The sequence below is a fragment of the Mchenga conophoros genome, linkage group LG5 (assembly GCF_057382185.1).
Source record: "Mchenga conophoros isolate Kocher_MC1m ecotype Shallow Benthic linkage group LG5, M_conophoros_male_GT1.1, whole genome shotgun sequence".
In the NCBI taxonomy this organism is placed as follows: Eukaryota; Metazoa; Chordata; class Actinopteri; order Cichliformes; family Cichlidae; genus Mchenga; species Mchenga conophoros.
In genome coordinates this window covers 40,667,713-40,687,985 of record NC_140530.1, presented here as the reverse complement: position 1 = coordinate 40,687,985, position 20,273 = coordinate 40,667,713, and the positions used below count along the sequence as shown (strand labels likewise).

At 44.3% G+C, this 20,273-nt stretch overlaps 2 protein-coding genes across 7 annotated transcripts in view; one reads left to right on the top strand and one right to left on the bottom strand.

Annotated features, from left to right (window-relative positions):
• The window catches only part of pltp (phospholipid transfer protein), a 46,794-nt gene extending 41,770 nt beyond the window's left edge, over positions 1-5,024 (bottom strand). For 2 of the 5 annotated variants that reach the window (XM_085275399.1, XM_085275396.1), the window contains exons 1-2: positions 4,939-5,024; positions 1,651-1,780 (exon numbers count right to left, since the gene is read on the bottom strand). In XM_085275399.1, the coding sequence (XP_085131525.1) occupies positions 1,651-1,759 (109 nt within the window). In that variant the 5' untranslated portion in view covers positions 1,760-1,780; positions 4,939-5,024. The other 3 variants (XM_085275398.1, XM_085275400.1, XM_085275397.1) reach the window with 3 other exon arrangements.
• A 5,910-nt stretch (positions 5,025-10,934) lies between these two features.
• On the top strand, positions 10,935-19,608 carry ddx27 (DEAD (Asp-Glu-Ala-Asp) box polypeptide 27). Of its 2 annotated transcripts, none has more exons than XM_085275395.1 (21): positions 10,935-11,118; positions 12,390-12,533; positions 12,652-12,711; positions 13,018-13,183; positions 13,336-13,388; positions 13,462-13,548; positions 13,631-13,736; positions 13,818-13,991; positions 14,092-14,242; positions 14,322-14,421; positions 14,496-14,637; positions 14,716-14,869; positions 15,308-15,389; positions 15,639-15,816; positions 15,911-16,017; positions 16,139-16,235; positions 18,841-18,932; positions 19,006-19,126; positions 19,206-19,299; positions 19,374-19,433; positions 19,513-19,608. In XM_085275395.1, exons 1-21 carry the CDS (start codon positions 11,035-11,037, stop codon positions 19,526-19,528), a joined length of 2,268 nt encoding a protein of 755 aa, XP_085131521.1. In that variant the 5' UTR covers positions 10,935-11,034; the 3' UTR covers positions 19,529-19,608. The 2 variants fall into 2 exon arrangements, with proteins under 2 accessions (XP_085131521.1, XP_085131520.1); XM_085275394.1 differs by having other exon boundaries at positions 19,203-19,299.
• Positions 19,609-20,273: the final 665 nt, after the last annotated feature.

Here is a 20,273-nt window from a genome sequence, read left to right as displayed (position 1 = left end):
AAACATCTATTAAATATGTGACTTACAGGAAGAGACACAAACTTGGCCTTAAATGATTAGGTCTTAAAATGGGTCTTAAATAATCAGGCCCCATCTTATCTTAATGACCTTGTAGTACCATATCACCCTATTAGAGCACTTCGCTCTCGCTCTGCAGGCCTACTTGTTGTTCCTAGAGTATTTAAAAGTAGAATGGGAGGCAGAGCCTTCAGTTTTCAGGCCCCTCTTCTGTGGAACCAGCTTCCAATTTGGATTCGGGAGACAGACACTATCTCTACTTTCGAGATTAGGCTTCAAACTTTCCTTTTTGCTAAAGCATATAGTTAGGGCTGGACCAGGTGACCCTGAATCCTCTCTTAGTTATGCTGCAATAGGTATAGGCTGCCGGGGATTCCCATGATGCACTGGGTGTTTCTTATTCACTCACTAGGGATGGGTACCGGTGTCCGGTGCCATGATGGCACCGGTTCTGACATAAACGGTAGTAACCAGACCGAAAAGCAGCGCACATTTTGGTGCTTTATTTCGGTGCTTTTTTTCGGTGCTTTTTTTCCCTGAGCTGTGATACACTTCTAGCCAATAATTTTACGTTTCCGAGGATAGTAGGAGGGTCCAGGTACGTGCGTTCTTTTAGAGCAGAGCTACAGATTAAAAATGTCCAAGGCGAAGCGGTCAAAAGTCTGGCTGTACTTCACAGCAAAAGATGCAAACTCAGCAGCAACAAGTGCTTTAAGCTGATACTGTGATACTGTCAAAGGAGGTAACACCTCAAATCCGATGAAACACCTGGCGACGCATAGCGTTTTTTTTAAAAGCCCAGAAATGCGCCGTATTTGATAGCTTGCTGCGAGACCTCACACCGAGCGCATCTACTGCGGGTGGGTTGCCTGTTATGCAACATCCCCCAAAAACACGAAGAGGAGAGTCCTGGCCCCTAGCCCTGCCAGTGTAGCAGAAATGATGACGGATGATGATGCAGCAGCAGCCGTTCTTCTCTGCGTGAGTAGCTTCATGTTGTTCGTGTGTAATTTACGTTGAGTAGGCTAACCACGTTATTACATTAATGCATGTAAGGTGAACTAGCAAACATCATCATAGCTACATGCGGCTGTCCTCTTGTTTGATGGCAGATACTCCCTTCACCCTGGACAAAAAGGCTAAAATGACCAAAGAAAAAGTGGAAAACAGTTAAACATGAGAGGTTTTTGGACAAAGTTTGTGTTCTCCATTCTTTAAGCACTGCTTCCAGCCAAGAGTGATACCATATATGCCCCATAGCTGCAGAAAAGGCTAACATTGTTATCTTTTTACAAAAAACAGCTGACCATGAGAGGTTTTTGGACCAATTTTGTGTTCTCCATTCTTTAAGCACTGGTTTGAGCACCGGTTCGAGCACCGTTTGAGCACCGGCACCGTTTCAAAAGTACCGATTTGGCACCGGTATCGGATAAAACATAAACGATACCCATCCCTATCACTCACTATGTGTTAATAGACCTCTCTGCATTGAATTATTAGTCATTATTTATCTCTGGCTCTGCTGGAGGTTTCCTCTTGTTAAAAGGGAGTTTTTCTTTCCCACTGTCGCCAAGTGCTTGCTCAAAGGCGGTCATATGATTGTTTTAGGATTATAATGACTCATGTACTCACACATGTCCAGTCCTCTGTCAGTGATACGTATTTTACAGCCTGCAGGTTCAGCAGAGGCCATGACAGACAAAGACCAGAGGAAGAGGAAGTGCACGAAATAGGAAGTCATCCTGAACCTGAATATGCCAACCTGAAACAAAGAAGAGTTCACATAAAATAATCCCACCTTTGTATTTCCATCTGTAAGGACAATAATACAGGTTTTGTAAGATGTCCTGAACATGCCATTTTTAATGTTAAACCCTTGAAATAGAGCTGAAAGAAAATGTTTGGACCTACAGTGGAGGGAAACCTAAAATAAGAACTGTGCACTGAAAAGTGCTTCTAAGGTTCTGATTCTGGTTCTTGGTTGGACTGTTTGGTCATTGCGTTTAGATGTGCACAGATGTTGTTTTCATTGTTAAATGTGGTTTTCTGGCCTTTTTAAAGAGTCACAGTCATGCTTTATAACAACATTTGTAGGATCATCTATTTCTGGTCCATCGTTTCTCCACAGCAGAACGTCTACCATCGAGTCAGGGTTGAGTCATCAGGAAAAGGAGGCAGGAGGTCATTTATGAGGTTTTGGGGATTTTTTAATAGACTGTTCAGAGGAGGTGTTTGTACCCTGAGCTGTGACTTACAGGCATCCTCACTTTATTTTTTTCTCACTCAGTTTTTTTCTCAAGCCAACTGCTCAAAGATAGCACAAAGTGTTTTATGAACCTGAAACAAGAAGCTGCGTTGGGGGTCAAAGATGATGATGGCCACATAGATCTGTGGAGTGAACACATTTCTCCATACAAACACAGTTCAACTTGAACTGCAGTAACCTCTGTTCCTCTGTTGCAACAACAACCCTCCCCCTGCTCCGAGTGCCTCTCAGCAGCTCCTGACCTGATTTCTCTGCTTTTCTGACAGGAAGGGAAATTGTTGACTTTCTGATTAGAAATGTCCACTTTGTGGTTCCTTCTTTTACTTTATTTTAGATTTAAACTGTTTTTAGACTGCAGTCAAGCAGTCAAAGGTCTTCAGCATTGTTACACCCCGGCCTAGCATGAAAGAACACTTCTTGGTTTCTCTTTAAGGTGAAACGTTCGCTCTAATCACATTAAAATGTCCGCCTATAAAACCAAAGTCACAGCTCCACAGCTGTTAGAAATAAACACCTCTAAATCTAAAACACTGAACCATCCTGAGCTCTCTCTACTCACATTAATGAACTTTTTTGAGTTCTGGTCTGATGTTGGTCTGTCTCCAGATTCCTTGTACAAAGAGTTGCCATAAATTGCAAAATTCTGATGTTCTTATCATGGGTTGATTTCCTTCTTTAAAATGTGGACTAAATCCTCTCAAAGATGTAAACAGAGCAACTTGGACCTTAAAAGCGCTCCTGACATGAGAAATTGTAGGAGCACTTTAAGAGGACAAAGAGTTTCCTCAGCAGCGATCGGTGGAAACAAAGTGTTGTACTACAGGAAAACCTGGATGGCAAATAGAGCTCCCAAAATCCCATCAGTTTGTTTTGTCAGGCTTTGGAGGATCCAACCCTCTCTGAAATGTGACATGCAGAGCCAATAAAAACAAACTGAATGGACAAAGTGTTGATATTAAAGGTAGATGGACTCATCAGCTCACTGGCTAACACACAAGAAAACCTTCAACCTTAAAAGCAGCTGCTTGTCTCCTACAGTCCATACCGGCTGGTGGAAGCAGGTGGAGATGACTCACTGACTTCATGCACTCAAACATGTGATCGTGGGCTTACAGTCAATTCATATATATAAACATGAGTATATAAAATGTTTGATGGTACAAACAGCCCCAGCAGTTACAGCACTTTCAGAAAGACATCTACTGTATTCAAACGTATTCCCCACTGCTGTATGATCCACTATTGTAAATGTAAATGTTGTTAAGAAGATGGGTTTTTTTGTCCTCTTTCTTTCTCCCTTTCCTATCTCTCACTCATGTCTGTCCCATCTGTAACAACTGAAAATAAAATAAATAATAAAAACAAAGGTCGATCAAATGGACCAATACGGCAATGCCACAATGATCCATTTGGCAAAATAAATCCATTGGGTATCCTTGTTGGTCTTCAGACAACAATTCTGACGGCTAACCAAATGGGACAGGCAAAAAGAAAAAAAAAAAAAAAAAAAAAAAAGATGGTTTGAGGTAGGTTATTTGGAACTATCTTCTACCTCACAAAGTGTCAGTGCCTAAAACCCAAATTCTCTTTAATGGCCACCAGGGGGCGATGCCTGTGGCTTCCAAGACCCTTCCAGTCCTAAAGAAAGTCCACAGATGCTCTGACATGTGTAAACACTTTGTTGATGAGTTCGTAGTGCATCTTGACAGATTTTAAAAGATTAGATGTCATGATGAGCCTTGAACAGAGAACAAGACCTGAAAGACCACACACACATTACTCATCAGGTTTGAAGCTTCCAGCAAACTTCCAAAAAGCAGAGCATCCTCACAAATATTGACACAAGCTCAGTCTGTAATCAGTGTGTTTAATAACAGCTCAGTGCCAAGAGCCAATCAGCATCCAGCTGCTGCTGCACCCACATCTAAACATCTGGCTCACCACTAACTGCTAAGGGCTAACCTTTAATTACACTCCTTCAGAGTCCTCATTCATTCAGCTACTGAAGCTCAAACACAGACTCCACACCCAAACGCTGACCTCCAACCTCTGACCTCCCAGTCTCAGAGGCAAACAAAGCAGCAAATTTTCCCCAACAAACAATGAAAGAGTTAAATCAGTGACCTCATAACATTTTAATTCAGCCTAATAAGTCCAGCAGTTTCAGTTTAACCCTGTCCTGTCCTGCAGTCTCTCAGTGACGCTGTGGCGACGGGCGAGCTTCCTCCTGCTCTACGAGTCAGAAGCTTTTTAAGGATCTCACATCTCAATAAAATCTCTCCACCAGACACACGGTCCGTTTTGAAACGTTTTCCTCAGTGAGCTGAAAGCCTGGATGAGGATTATACTGGAGCAGGAGGTTATGTGGTGGGGAGGGGGGGGGGGTACAGTTTAAACCTCCTCATCCTCAGACCTGCATCTACTGAGCTGCAAATTCAAACTAACAATCACAATAAAAAAAAAACCTCAGATGGGGCTCACCTGTCCATGATGTCACGCTCTCTGTTTGTTTACCTGCCTGTCTGGTGTCAGCTGACCTCTGTCTGTCTGTCTCTTCTCTGAGTTGAACTCTTCCTTTTGTGTCTCCCTCTCTGATGTCAGCTGTTTTTCCTGCCTCTGAACTCTGCTCTGAATGTCTGAGTGATGAAACTCACAGATCAGCAGCTGGAGGATGAAGAGGAGGAGGAGGAGATCACGTCGAAGTTTCTGGTTTTCTGTCCCTGTTCACTCTGAGCACCGATCTCTCTGTGGAGACTTTTATCCCGAGGGAGTCACAGACTCCTCCCCCTACCCCTCATGCTTCCCCTTCCTCCCCCTCCCCCTCCTCTGTGTTTCTCTTCATGTTTTAGCTATACATTTTCTCATTTTCTTTTGGAGAGGTCTTGAGTGAGCTGAGGGTTTTTTATTGTGTAAGGGTTCAAACCAACAACAAAACAAAAATACTGTCATGCACTCATCATTGGTGGTTTTATCTAACAGAAACTGACTTTAAAAAAATCAGAATGTGCCTCACAGTAAAAACAATAATATTGGCATAAAATAATCAGGTGTTTAAAAACCAGGACATTTATTATTAATGTTCTTTTTACATAATATTTTAAATAAATTTAGTTCCTTATTCAGATTTCAAGGATTATTTTGAACATACAAAGCTACTTGAGTCCTCCTGGTCTCAAACTGGGAGCTTTCCTGTGTGAGGCATAGCCACACCATAAAATAACTAAATAAAAAAAGTAATAATAATTTTAATCCATATTAAAAACAGTACTGTTCTGGTAGTTTGAGCAAAAGAAAAAAATAAAATAACAAAATAATATTAATTTCTCATCACATCAATCTACAGATTATAAAACTGTAAATAATAAATGATCAAAGTATTACAATGCAGTAAATTAAATACTTTTGTTGTACCTTTAACTTAACATTCAATTCAAATTAATTTTACTTACATAGCACTAAATAAATGCTGCAGATGCTTCTATTTCATTTGTATTATAAAGAACCCCAGAGAAGCCCCAACAATCAGACAACTTTCTTTAAGAAAGTTTGGAGACGGGAGTGTGATGGATGGGAGTCCAGCCTGGAAGTAATAAATGTATGAACTAGTTTTTCAGCGTCACTCTGAGACAGAATATTTCTAACTTTAGAGATGTTGCACAAATGGAAGAAAGCAGTCTTACATATTTGTTTAATATGTGCGTTGAAGGACATGTCCTGGTCAAAAATGACTCCAAGGTTCCTCACAGCGTTACTGGAGGCCAAGGTAATGCCATCCAGAGTAAGAATCTGCTTAGATACCATATTTCTAAGATTTTCAGGGCCGAGTACAATAACCTCAGTTTGATCTGAATTAAGAAGCAGAAAGTTAGCGGCCATCCAGGTCTTTATGTCTTTAAGACATTCCTGCAGTTTAACTCATTGGTGTGTGTTATCTGGCTTCATGGACAGATAGAGCTGGGTGTCATCTGCATAGCAGTGTAAATGTATGCTATGTCTTCTAATGATGCTGCCTAAGGGAAGCATGTATAATGTAAACAGAATTGGTCCTAGCACTGAACCCTGTGGAACTCCATAATTAACCTCAGTGTGTGAAGAGGACTCTCCATTTACATGCACAAACTGGAGTCTATTAGATAGATATGATACAAACCACTGCAGCGCAGTACCTGTAATACCTACAGCATGTTCTAATCGCTCTAATAGGATATTATGGTCGACAGTATCGAACGCTGCACTGAGGTCTAGTATATGATCTATATCCTTAAACATTCAGAAGGACATCTACTGTAATGAAGTCAACTCCCCACTGCTGTGTAATCATTTATTGTAAATCCAAATGTTATCAGGAAATGATCGGCAAAGGGAGGGAACACTGTTAACCCTGTCATCCATGAATTATTACAACCTCAGTCAGGATTTTTATTCACCTTTAGGCATGAAAAAAATATTTTTGTACTTCATTTTTTTAAACATGTACTTTCAAATAGTTTTTTACATGTCCGCTTAGGTGGACAACATACGTTTTGATTTGTGAATTTGACAAATGAATAAATACAAATGTGTTGTGTTTATGTGCAAGTATACCTTCGACACTGACACAAATATAAGAAGGCAGCCTTTGAATTGCTGTCCACTGTAGTGACCAGCCAGCATTTTAAGGAGAATGTCACTCCTGGTCTGATTGGGGAGGGGACCAGAGAAAACAGCAGTCTGTCGTGGGTGTGTTGAAAAATGATTACAAATACGAACAGGTTGGCGGTGTACCAGAGGCCTCTATTTTGGACTCTGCTTCCGCCTCATCATCAGCCAGCTGGCCTTTTCCCCCAACTGCTCAGGACAATCTGCTTGGGCAGAGTTAAAGGCTGCTACGCGACCTTTGGCTGCACCGACTACAGCGACCTGGTTAGCTATAGGTTTTATAGGTGTGGAGAGACAGGTCTTCAATTCACTCATCCTAGCCTTAAATGTTTAAGATGAAATGAGATCATCTTTTATTTATTTTTCAGCTATTTATTAATAAGTGACTTTATGTATATATATATATGTATGCATGTATATATGGTGCTATTCTTAGTTGTGTATTGTCTGTCTTTTTACTGTTTGTGTCACGGTTCTGGGTCAGTTTCGACCCAGTATTTTCATGTTTTGATTGTTAGTTTAGTTTTGAATGATTGTTGTGGTTTTGGGTGCTATGATGATGATTAGTATTAGAGCTCCATGTTTCTGTTTATTTGTGTTTAAGATTTGTGTTCTCATGTTTTGTGTGGGTTTAGTTCAATGTGTCATTTTCTGTCTGTCTCTCAGTGTCGAGTCTGCGTCTTTGTGTAGTGTTCTTGTTTCCTGTTTTATTGTGAAGGTCTGCGTCTCATGTGAGTGTGTGTTCAGTTTTACCTCTGTCTCGTCTTGTTGATTACTCCCAGCTGTGTTCCCCACCTGTGTGTAATCTCCCTGTGTTTCTCTGTGTGTATTTAAGTCGCATCTTCTGTCATTGTAGTTGCTGGTCTGTCTGTGTATCCACCCTGCTTCATCTGTGTGTTTTCCTGTCAACCGCCATCTGTTTCTGCTCGCTCTCATTTGTGTTCAGGTTCTGTAGTCTGTTTGTTCCCAGTATAGTTTAATCTTTGTTCCGTTCGCCTTTTGTCCATTTTTATTTTGTGTTTAATAAACCACCCTCACACCTTTACAAGTGCCTGCGTTTGGATCCTCCTTTATTTTTCCACACGGCTCATCTCACTCGCCGTGACAGTTTGTTTATAATGGAGCACTGTAACGAAAAATAATTTCCCCTAGGGATCAATAAAGTATTGATTCTGATTTGTCCCACAGTGGGGACATTTTGAGTGTTACTGCAGCAAAGATTATAATATTAAGAATACTTGTTAGATTTGAATGGTTATGATTTTATGGGATTAATATAGAAATATAGGAGGCCAAGCTGAAAATGTTTTAATCTTCACTGAGCGCAAAGCAGGATGGTCACGATTAGAAATGCACACATTAAAGGGACAGTCCAGGGTCAAAGAGGCCAGAGGGAGAGGCTGAGATGGTTTGGACATGTACGGAGGATGTTCACTTATTCTTAGCAGGGTCATGGAAGAGGGGCTGGAGCCTATCCCAGCTACCATAGGGTGATGTACACTAATGACAGGTTGCCAGGAAACAAGCTTTTATTAAAGGGAATGTCTTTCTTCAGCTTTCAATAATAAACTTCTTAACCAGCTTAAACTTGATTTTAATCTCGTTGGTTGAATTTTAGACTTTTTAACTGACAGATCTCAGTGTGTGAGAGTAAACCTTTCCAAACAGCTGAATTCTTCTACTGGCTCACCACAGGGTTTTTGTCTCTCCCCTTTACTATATATTTTGTACACTAACGACTGTCCCAGTAACAGGCGTTTCTTTAAATATGCAGATGACACAGTTATTGTAAACCTCCTTCATGGTGGAGAGGATTCCCGTGGGCCTGTTGTGGATGAGTTCTCTTCTTAGTGTGATCATTCCTTCTTAAAGATCAACACCTTGAAAACTAAGGACATGGTGACTTCAGGAAGACATCCTCCCATCCTGCACTAACAGTGGTAAATGGTGCAGCCATTGAACTGGTGGACAGTTGTAAATATTTGGGGGTTGTTCTTGATAAGGCTCTGTCCTTTCAGTCACATCTTGATGCTACAGTGAAAAAAGGTCCAACAACGACTGTACTTTGTGTCATGATCGGGACTCCGTGTTTATGTTATTATTATTCTGTGGTTTTGGTTATTTTGGGGTTCTTGTACTTTCCCTGTTCACGTTTCATGTTCCTATGTTCTGTGTTCCCCAGTCTGTGTGAAGTCTGTGTGTTGTGTCATTGCGTGTATGTGTTTCATGTTTTATTGTGAAGGTCTGCGTCTTATGTGAGTGTTTTCAGATTGCCTCCGTTGTCTCGTCACGTTAATCACTCCCAGCTGTGTTCCCCACCTGTGTGTAATCTCCCTGTGTTCTCTGAGTGTATTTTAGTCGTGTCCTCTTTCTTAGTAGTTGCTGGTTTGTCTGCGTTATTCCCCTCCGCTATTCTGTGTTTGTTCTTCCGGCTTCCTGGTGATTCTCCCTGCAAGGTACCCTCGTTCGTGTTCTGGCTTTGTGTTAAGCTTTAGTTTTCCCAGTTTAGAGTATTTTCTGTTGTGTTCCTCGCCCCCCCCCCCCCCTTCCTGTTGTGCTGTATTTCACCTTTTGTTAATAAAGCTCACTCACTACTTAGCAGTCCTTATCTTGGGTCCTTATCTCCATTCCACACGTCAGCTACGCCAGGTGTGACACTTTGTAAGGAAACTGGGAGGTTTTAACGTTTCATCTGAAATGATGACCCTTTTTATAAACGTTTTATTGAATCTGTTTAAATGTTTTGTATCATTGGTATGGTACTGTGTCTTTGACCAATAAGACCAGACTTGCTAACCTGGTTAAAGTGGCTGGTCAGATTTCAGGGAGGTCTCAGGTCCAGCTTGTGGACTTTTATAACAGACAGGTGCTGAGGAAGGCAACCTCGGTCATGTTATGTTCAGACTGTCCTCCCTTTAATGATCTTCAGCTGCTTCCCTCAGGTCGTTGGTATAAAGTGCCTGCAGTGAAGACCAAGAGACATAGTGTCCTTTGTACCTGCTGCTATTATCATGGTTAACAACACTAAACCATGAGTGTTGTTGCCATTGCACTTTGTTGATGATAACATTTGGGCCGTCCTCTCTGGGGGGGGGTTTCCTGTGAGTTGTGGTTGTTTACTTTTATCTGTGTGTGGACAAACTGCAAATCAATTTCCCACTGGGGACAAAGTTACCATTGACCACTGACCAATCTGTTGGGTTGCCAACACATAGGCAGACAACCATTCACATTCACACCTATGGGCAATTTAGAGTCACCAGTTAACCTAACTCCACTAACTACACGTGTTTGGACTGCAGGCGGAAGCTGGAGTACTCGCAGAGAACCCATGCATCATCAAAACAGTCAGGCTTTCCTAATGTGACTGAGATTTTCAGCTTCAATGAGATGAAGTGTAATATTTAATGGAGGATAACCTGCGACATAAAAAGCAAAATCAGAGAAAATTTGGGATTAATGTGAGCACACTGAAGGATTCACAAAGGCCAAAGAATAAAATTATAAAGAGAACCATGGAGTTCAATAATGTCTACATTCTTTAAAGCCACTCTCCCTACTTTGCACATGTTCAAATCAGCTAAGCCTCTCTGACTCTGAGCTGTCTCTCTGATGGACTCATTTCTAATCCTGTCCAACCCCTCTCAGTTCCAGTGAACATCTGGATCATCTTCAGCTCTGCCACCACCGTCTCCAAACCATCCATCACAGAATCCAAGACAGTCAGGTGTTAATGATGATGTTAAACTGCTCAGCGGCAGATTTAAATAATCCAAGACATTCCATTCATTTGAGTGCAGGGGTACAATAATCCAGTGTGATGGTTGGAGGCTCATTTGGAAAATGGCTTTAACACCCTTATTTACGTATTGTTTGAATGGGACGCTCTGACGTGTGCTTTCTGAAGCACCGTCAGATGTATTACGCTGGCTGTAGTTTTACGCTCGAGCTGACGGGGGCAGCAGTGCGCCTCAGAAGTGCCGGAAAGCCTGGCTAAGGAAGAAGAAGTCAACCGGAAACAAACGATTGTGTTTCCTGTTTTCATCAACACACGTGTGTGACTGTGTGGACAACGTCTTCAGAACCCGTTCAGACCCGGACGTCGGACCACCATGTTGGAGCAGCTCGGTCTGATCGGGACGATCCGGGACGAGGATCCGATTCCCGACGAGGCGGAGACCGAATCCGAGCAAGAGGTGAGTCGGATCCGGGACCAGAGCCCATCCGCTGGTATCGGTGTGAGTAATTTTCGGTGAGGTTCAGCGGCTCGCTGTCATTTCCTGCGGACTGTCCCGAAGAACAAACATTATCTGACACTGAAATCAATGGAATTAGTTACCGATCACCGTAATATCGGCCCGTGGGACCTGGTGTTGGACCGGTACCACAGAGCATCGCACAGCTCCGGTGCTCCGCGTAAACTGAGGAGAGCTGAGTGCAGTAATGGCCACTAATGCAGCATCACCTCTCCCGGTCAGTCATAAACACATAAGTAATGAAGCCAACTATGAATCCAAAACCAAACGGAGGTTAAAGGTCAGAGGTGAGCGGCGTCTCTGTGCTGCGGGCCGGACGGGGGCTTCTCCCTTTTCTTTGATGTTTGGTGGTTTCAGCTGCGGGCAGTGTTGGGGAGTAACGGATACATGCACCGCCGTTACGTATTTAAAATACAAAATATGAGTAACTGTATTCCGTTACAGTTACCGTTTAAACAGGTGGTATTCAGAATACAGTTACTTTGTTGAAATAAATGGATTACAGGCGGTCTTTTCCTGTTTCATGTTCGGCTGTGCTCTCTCTATTTTTGGTTTCCACGCCGGTGGAAACCCAAACAAAACACTAAGAGGCTCTGATGTCTGTGTCTCTGTCTCGCGGCCCATGTCACCTCTACTTGCAGCAGCATAATGACGTGAAGAAATATTTTTAAAAATAATTTAATATGAAGGCAACAGGCAGAGAGTTACAGGCATCGCCCTAAAGCATGCAGCCTGATGGGCAGTGCAGTCCATGCTGCAGGGAGGATGGACCCGTGATGTGTCTGTGAGCAAGGAGGGAGAAAAAGGGAAAGTACAGCTGTCACGGGAGCTGGAAGCATGTAAATATAATAATAACCACTGCAGCCAAACAGAGAGGCTGACCAGCCCAGCTGTAAGTAAGCTATTAAGACTCGACTGTACACTGTTCGTGTTTTGACCTCTGGGCAAGCGTCAGATCTGACTGCTCAGCAGGAGGTCTGGATCTTAAAGGCTGTGTCTGCAGTATCAGTTGCTGTGGGGATATAAAGAAGTGTGTTGTGAACTCCTCTCATAATGCTGAAATTACAGAATTAAACCTGAAGTTACCTAATGTTGCATCTGTATGCACTTTCTATGGAAATGCCACCGTCTGCGAGGTTTATTGCTAAAGGGTTACTGGGAGGGGTCACTCACCTGTCGGCTGTCTCACCTGTGCTGTGTCTGTGTTCCAGGAGGAGCCGATCGTGCTGAAGAAGAAGAAGAAGAGTCGCGGGTCGAGAGATTTTAACTGTGACTTTGAGTTTGGAGAGAGAGACGGGCCGAGCCACGACGATGACTGGGCGATGGCCGATGTCATGAAGCAGCTCAAGAAGAAGGTAGAGAACAACCTGCTGCGGAGCAGCACAGTTACTTCATCGCACACATGGAACAACGGGAAGAGCATGACGCTCTCCACCTGTGTGTTTGTTCTCACGTTCTGCGTTCTGTCTGCAGAGAACCTTGACAACTCTGGACCAGAAAATAGAGAAAATCCGCCGAAAGAGGAAAGCTGAGGTGAGTGTGAGGCTAACGAGCCTGAAGGTTGGAGCAGATTCTCTTTAGAACATGAAACCTTGTTTCATGTTCTAAAGAGAATCTGCTCTATATGAATCTGCTCTATATGGACATCATATTCCACATGAAACAAGGTTTCATGTGGAATATGACAGCATGAAGTCACATGACAGAAATACCTACAGTGCTTTGCAGTAGTAAATCTTGCACAGGTTAAGCAGAAAAGGACAGGTGAGTTGACTGGCCCCTTGTATCAGTCTGTTTTCTGTGCGTCAGGTGTTGTTTTTGTTTTTTTTTGACCTTCAGGAGAAATCATCTCAGAGTGACGCTGCTGAAGCTTCATCAGAGAACCACCAGGAGGAGGAGGATGTGAAACCTCCAGCTGGAGAGACAGATGCTAGTGATGAGGATGAAGATAAGGACGAAGATGAGGAGTTTGGCTCGAGCGACGAGGAAATTTTGACCAAATCAGGTAAGAAAATTATTTTTAAATCCAGCAGGAAGAATTCTTTCAGACGTTATTGTTTGAGCCTGAGACCGATGAGTGGCGCTCTGATACAGTTGTTAATACTGTCAGCGGAAGTTTGTTTGTTTGTTTTTTTTTTACTTCCCGTTTCCTGTCAGACACGCTCAGAGACAAGGAACGACGGGGGAAGAAGAGGAAGGTGGCAGAGGAGGTGAGGAAGACAGCCGAGTAAATTCACGTGTTCATGTTGAGGGTTACATGTTAACAGCCATCTTTGTGTCCAGGCAGCAGAGTCGTTCTATGAAGACGCGTCGCAGTACGATGACCAACTGACTTTCGATGACATGAATCTGTCCAGGCCGATTTTGAAGGTAAGACCAGCACGTCTGCTCAGACCTGGACTCCTGCTGCTGTGTGACTCGTTGTTGTCTGAGTAAACTCGTGTTCCTGCAGGCCATCACTGCTCTGGGCTTTAAGCAGCCCACTCCGATCCAGAAGGCCTGCGTCCCTGTCGGTCTGCTGGGCAAAGACCTCTGTGCCTGTGCTGCTACTGGGACAGGTAACACTGGGTCCCATTTATCATACTGGGTCCAGTTGATCTCAGTTTAATTGGACACGTGAATTCCTCCTTTCTGTGCAGGGAAGACGGCAGCCTTCATGTTGCCTGTGCTAGAGCGATTGGTTTACAAGCCCAGAACATCCCAGGTGACCCGCGTCTTGGTTCTGGTTCCCACCAGAGAGCTGGGGATCCAGGTTCACTCTGTTGCCCGTCAACTCGCCCAGTTCACGTCTATCACCACCTGCCTGGCTGTTGGTGCGTCTTTTTGTCGTGGTTCAATCAGTGTTCGATCTGACTCTGGACCCGGTCCGATTCAGACTTGGTCTGGGCCTCATCTGTGTTGATTTGTCTTCAGGTGGGTTGGACTTGAAGTCTCAGGAGGCAGCTTTGCGGGCTGGCCCGGACATCCTAATAGCAACACCTGGTCGGCTGATCGATCACCTTCACAACACGCCGAGCTTTGAGCTGACGCACATCGAGATCCTGATCCTGGACGAGGCCGACAGGTAAAGAGCGACGGGGGAATCCGTCACACCAGAAACCAGAATCTGCCGAGACACTTACGGTTGTGTGTGGTTCCCTCAGGATGCTCGATGAGTACTTCGAGGAGCAGATGAAAGAGATCATCAGGTTGTGTTCCTACAACAGACAGACCATGCTGTTCTCTGCGACCATGACAGAGGAGGTATGCATGCTTAACCATGTGTGCTGCTGTATCGTTTGACCACCGAGTGACTGTCCTGTGACACGTGTTTTCAGGTGAAAGACTTGGCAGCGGTGTCATTGAAGCAGCCAGTCAGGATCTTTGTTAACAGCAACACTGACGTGGCGCCGTTCCTGCGGCAGGAGTTTGTCCGAATCCGACCTCACAGAGAAGGAGACCGCGAGGCCGTGGTAGCTGGTAGGTACTCGTGATACTGCAGTAACATAGAGGTACTAGTGACAGTTCTACAGTTGTTCCTGTGTTTGTTTTTGTCAGCTCTGCTGACTCGGACGTTCCAGGATCACGTCATGTTGTTCACTCAGACGAGGAAACAGGCCCACAGACTGCATATCTTGTTGGGACTAATGGGATTGAAGGTTGGAGAACTGCATGGAGAACTGAGTCAGAACCAACGACTGGAGAACCTCAGGTGCACGCACAACTGGGATTAGAGAATAAGTTACCCTCCATATTAGAATGGCCCCAGCACTTGATATTTTTAAAGAACACACTTTTTCTCCAAAGTGTTTTAGGAGTAGTACCAGACTCAGCCTGTAGTCAGTTTTTGGTCGCTTCTTTATTTTGTTAATTTTATTTATCGTCTGTTTTATTCGTGTTTTACTACTAATTTTATTTATTTTTTACCTTGGGCGCGTTACCTCTTATTTATGTGTTTATATGTGTAAAAACCACAACCAATACAGCCTTCGTTCTCACAATATCACACAATTGACTTTCCCTAACCTTTGGTCAGCCGTGTTGACTTTAAAGTGCTCTATAAAAAAAGAAGCTGAGGTACGCTCAGAACTACAAGTTGGAGAAACTCGGGTTTAGAATAAGGAACTTTGCTCTTGTTGTTGTTTTGCAGGCGTTTCAAAGATGAACAGATTGATATCTTGGTGGCGACAGATGTGGCAGCCAGAGGTTTGGACATCGATGGAGTCAAAACAGTGAGTGTTCTGCAGGAGAACCGTAAGGTTATGGCAGGGTTACTATGGTGACGTTCCTACAACCACTGAAAGATGAATAAAGACAGAATTCGATGTTTAATGAAATATGGTCATAAAAGAAGAAAAGTCACATGACTTTGTTCTTCAAACACGATTCAAAGTGGATTATAGTCTGTTACCATGGTAACCAGAGTAAACAGAAGCGTTAAAGCTGCTTTTTAAAACGTGTTTCGCTCGCCTGCCCCTCAGGTGATAAACTTCACCATGCCTGGCACGGTCAAGCATTACGTGCACCGCGTGGGGCGGACTGCGAGAGCAGGCCGATCGGGGCGTTCGGTGTCTCTCGTCGGAGAGTCCGAGAGGAAGATGCTGAAAGAGGTCGTGAAGTCAGCCAGGAGCACCGTGAAGGCTCGCGTTCTGCCGCCAGGTAAACAATCCCAAACTGTGAGCAGGTGGCCCAGGTGAGGAGTGTCCTCCAGGTGAGAGAACCCGTCACTGAAATGTATATTTGTGTCATTCAGAAGTCATCCTGAAGTTTAGAGACCTGATCGCCAAACTGGAGAAAGACGTGGAAGCTGTGATGAAGCTGGAGAGAGAGGAACGAGAGCTGGCTGCGTCTGAGGCCAAGGTACACCTGGATACCTGCATAACTGTCACTAAAATACCTGTTTTTAATTTAAAAGCAAAAGAGCTGAACTGCAACAAACAGCATTTTTATTTAAACCATGTGTGTGTTTGTCTGTGTGTAGCTGAGTGTGGCTCAGAGGCGTCTCACTGACTCCGCCTCCTCTGATCAGTCACAGCGGGTTTGGTTTCAGACCCAACAGGAAAGGAAACAGAGCCGCAGTAAGTACTGATTCACACTCTGTAGTATGTCGTAATCCTTCGTTCAAGTTGACGGCTGACCAGGAAGTACTGTGTAGTAGTGCTGTCGCAGTACTCGGGTTTTAAACTCGATCCTGTTATCAAAGGAGAGTGAAGTGCTCTAATGGGCGATCGTGGCTCAAGAGTTGTGTGTTCGTCTTGTAACCGGAAGGTTGCCGGTTCGAGCCCCGGCTCGGACAGTCTCAGTCGTTGTGTCCTTGGGCGAGACACTTCACCTATCGCCTACTGGTGTTGGCCAGAGGGCCCGATGGCGCGATATGGCAGCCTCGCCTCTGTCAGTCTGCCCCAGGGCAGCTGTGGCTACAACTGTAGCTGCCTCCACCAGTGTGTGGATGAATAGTGGACTACAAGGTCATTAAGATAAGATGGGGCCTGATTATTTAAGACCTTGTATGTGAGGAGCAGGATTTTGAATTCTGGATTTAACAGGAAGCCAAAACAGGAGAAATCTGCTCTCTCTTTCTAGTCCCTGTCAGGACTCTTGCTGCAGTATTTTGGATCAGCTGAAGGCTTTTCAGGGAGTTTTTTGGACATCCTGATAATAATGAATTACAGTCGTCCAGCCTGGAAGTAATAAATGCATGAACTAGTTTTTCAGCGTCACTCTGAGACAGGATATTTCTAACTTTAGAGATGTTGCACAAATGGAAGAAAGCAGTCTTACATATTTGTTTAATATGTGCGTTGAAGGACATGTCCTGGTCAAACATGACTCCAAGGTTCCTCACAGTGTTACTGGAGGCCAAGGTAATGCCATCCAGAGTAAGAATCTGCTTAGATACCGTATTTCTAAGATTTTCAGGGCCGAGTACAATAACCTCAGTTTGATCTGAATTAAGAAGCAGAAAGTTAGCGGCCATCCAGGTCTTTATGTCTTTAAGACATTCCTGCAGTTTAACTCATTGGTGTGTGCTATCTGGCTTCATGGACAGATAGAGCTGGGTGTCATCTGCATAGCAGTGTAAATGTATGCTATGTCTTCTAATGATGCTGCCTAAGGGAAGCATGTATAATGTAAACAGAATTGGTCCTAGCACTGAACCCTGTGGAACTCCATAATTAACCTCAGTGTGTGAAGAGGACTCTCCATTTACATGCACAACTTGGAGTCTATTAGATAGATATGATACAAACCACTGCAGTGCAGTACCTGTAATACCTACAGCATGTTCTAATCGCTCTAATAGGATATTATGGTCGACAGTATCGAACGCTGCACTGAGGTCTAGCAGGACAAGCACAGAGATGAGTCCACTGTCAGAGGCCATAAGAAGATCATTTGTAACCTTCACTAAAGCTGTTTCTGTGCTGTGATGAGCTCTGAAACCTGACTGAAACTCTTCAAATAAACCATTCCTCTGCAGATGATCTGTTAGCTGTTTGACAACTACTCTTTCAAGGATGTTTGATATAAAGGAAGGTTGGAGATTGGCCTATAATTAGCTAAGACTGCTGGGTCTAGAGATGCTTTTTGAGTAAAGGTTTAACTACAGCCAGCTTGAAGGCCTGTGGTACATAGCTGATCATTAGAGATAGGTTGATCATATTTAAGAAGCTTTTATGACTGGACTCTCACACAAATGCAAAACAGAAGATGAAGCAGAGCATTCTCATCCCCAACGCGTAATACCGACGATTTGTCCTAAAGCATCTCATAGTAACGCTTCCGCGTCCTGATATGTTCCGAAATTTCCATTGAATCCAACAGAATCCCACTCACAGCAGTAACACACACTCCAGCCGTGTATTCCAGCCCTAACCTTAACCGTATGAAACCTTTACATGTATGGATTCATTCCAAATGGCTCTCATGGAGCCAAACACGTAACACACTGACGTCACATAGCATCGGTGTGTTACGAGCTGGGATGAGAACGTGTTGATCTCGCCTTTGGCTTCACCTGCATTACGACGGTGCCAAGGTAGGCCTCCCCAGCAGGATTAGTTTGCGTCGGGAGCACGCGCTGGGCGCTCCAAATCACGGACAAACAGTTGTTTATGTTCTTAAGACAACAGAAATTGTCAGCCAGCATTTTTTCCACGACTGCTGAGGACAGTCTGCTGGGCGAGAGCTAACAGTAGCTACAGTACTCCTCCAGAGCTATACTGAAACTAGCACCACTAACAACGGGCTGGGAGGTCAGTTTATGATCATTGATCAACACCTGCTGATCAATAATAATAATAATAATAATAATAATGGATTGGATTTATATAGCGCTTTACAATGCCACTATTCATTCACTCTCACATCCACACACTGGTGGAAGCAGCTACAGGTGTAGCCACAGCTGCCCTGGGGCAGACTGACAGAAGCCAGGCTGCCATATCGCGCCATCGGCCCCTCTGGCCAACACCAGTAGGCAAGTAGGGTAAAGTGTCTTGCCCAAGGACACAACGACCAGGACAGAGAGCCCAGGGATCGAACCGGCAACCTTCCGGTTACAGATGCGATTCCCAACCCCCTGAGCCACGATCGCCCCAGTATCAGTTCATATAGTTGATATATCAGAGTATTGATTAGTACAGTGGAGTACCATTTGTGTAACGGTAGTACTTTGTTCAGTGTCAAAGGCTCTGCAGGAGTTTGATCTTGCCGTTAGAGGGAAGAAGAAGAGAGAGAAGTTCCTGAAGGACGGCAGGAAAAAGGAGCTGACGGTAAAAAACGATCCAGCATTAATCAGTACTCATCTCCGATCAATCACCTGCTTACCTGTTACCTGTCTGTCAGTCTGAGGAGCGTGCTCAGTTCGAGATTTTGAAGGCCCAGATGTTTGCTGAGCGAGCAGCCAAAAGAGAGCGCCGACCAAAGAGGGCGAGGGCGATGCCAGAGGATGAAGCGCCAACTAAAGGTATGATGCTGTAAACACGCTAACAAACACACTAACCCTGATAATGTCCTCGCTCTCACCAATCCTCTGTGTGCAGCAGCCAATCAGAAAGCAGGAAAAGGAGGCAAGAAGTCGGTGTTTGACAAAGAGCTGACAAACACCAGCAGTAAGGCCCTGAAGCAGTACCGAGCAGGGTACGTACAGGTAGCCAGCTGTCTCACTGTCTGTCCATCTGTCCCGTCTGTCTCACTGTCTCTCTCCCTTACAGACCGTCCTTTGCAGACAGGAAGCGTCTGGGTGTGGACAGGAAGCGACCTGGCAGTTCCAGGTAAGTTTCACCTGTTCTCTCTGGTGTCACACTGACCTGAATGAGGTAAAGATGGCTGACACTCTGCTCTATCTGCCAGGTTCAGGAGGAAGTGACAGAGCACGCGGGAAACGCCTTGTTTTTTTTCTATTTGTTTATTACAGTAGTTTTAAATAAAGTTTCAATGTGTATTAAACCCATTGTCAACGGGGTTTTTTGTTGTTGTTGTTTTTTTTTATCTTTGGGTCATTCAGACGGGCACAAAACAAACCAAACTAAAGGTCACATGACAAAACGTGAAAAATGAAATGTAAACTGGAAGCTGAGGAAGAACGGGGCGAGGTGCGGCAGATCAGCTGACCTCAGCACACCAATGGAAGTCTGTTGTATGGCAGGTTTTCATTGGCTGAATACTGAGCAATGACAGCAGGTGGCTGTGGTTCAGAAGTTAAAGCGGGTCAGCTGCCACTTCAAAGACTGCCTGCTCTGGTCCACAGGTGTCCACAGGCCAGATATTGAACCACAGACCACTTCTAAAAAGGCAGGGGAACAGAAGCAGTTTGGACGCAGAGGACCAGAGGAGGGCGCTGACAGTTATCAGCTGAATTTTTTTAACCACCGTTGGTTTAAAATGGAACATTAAAACACTCGACTGCTAACTAGCTGCTCCTTACAGTCGGTTTCGTTCTGCGTCCGAGCTCATGTGCGCGGCGCTCCTGCAGTGATCTGTGCGTTTGAGCAGATATGATGTCCGGCCTCAGTTTGTGTGAAAGTCACGGAGAAGACTGGAGACGCTCCAGTCTCATGGAAGCGTTCAGTGTGGACACGCCTTCGTGCGGCCGTCTGCAGAAACAATACGAA

Excerpts from the sequence above, each read along its gene's own strand:
- ddx27 (XM_085275394.1), top strand. The coding sequence starts at position 11,035 with ATGTTGGAGCAGCTCGGTCTGATCGGGACGATCCGGGACGAGGATCCG. Across the intron at positions 14,422-14,495 it reads CTGCGACCATGACAGAGGAG|GTGAAAGACTTGGCAGCGGT; the intron begins GTATGCATGCTT and ends ACGTGTTTTCAG. Across the intron at positions 15,390-15,638 it reads ACATCGATGGAGTCAAAACA|GTGATAAACTTCACCATGCC; the intron begins GTGAGTGTTCTG and ends CCTGCCCCTCAG.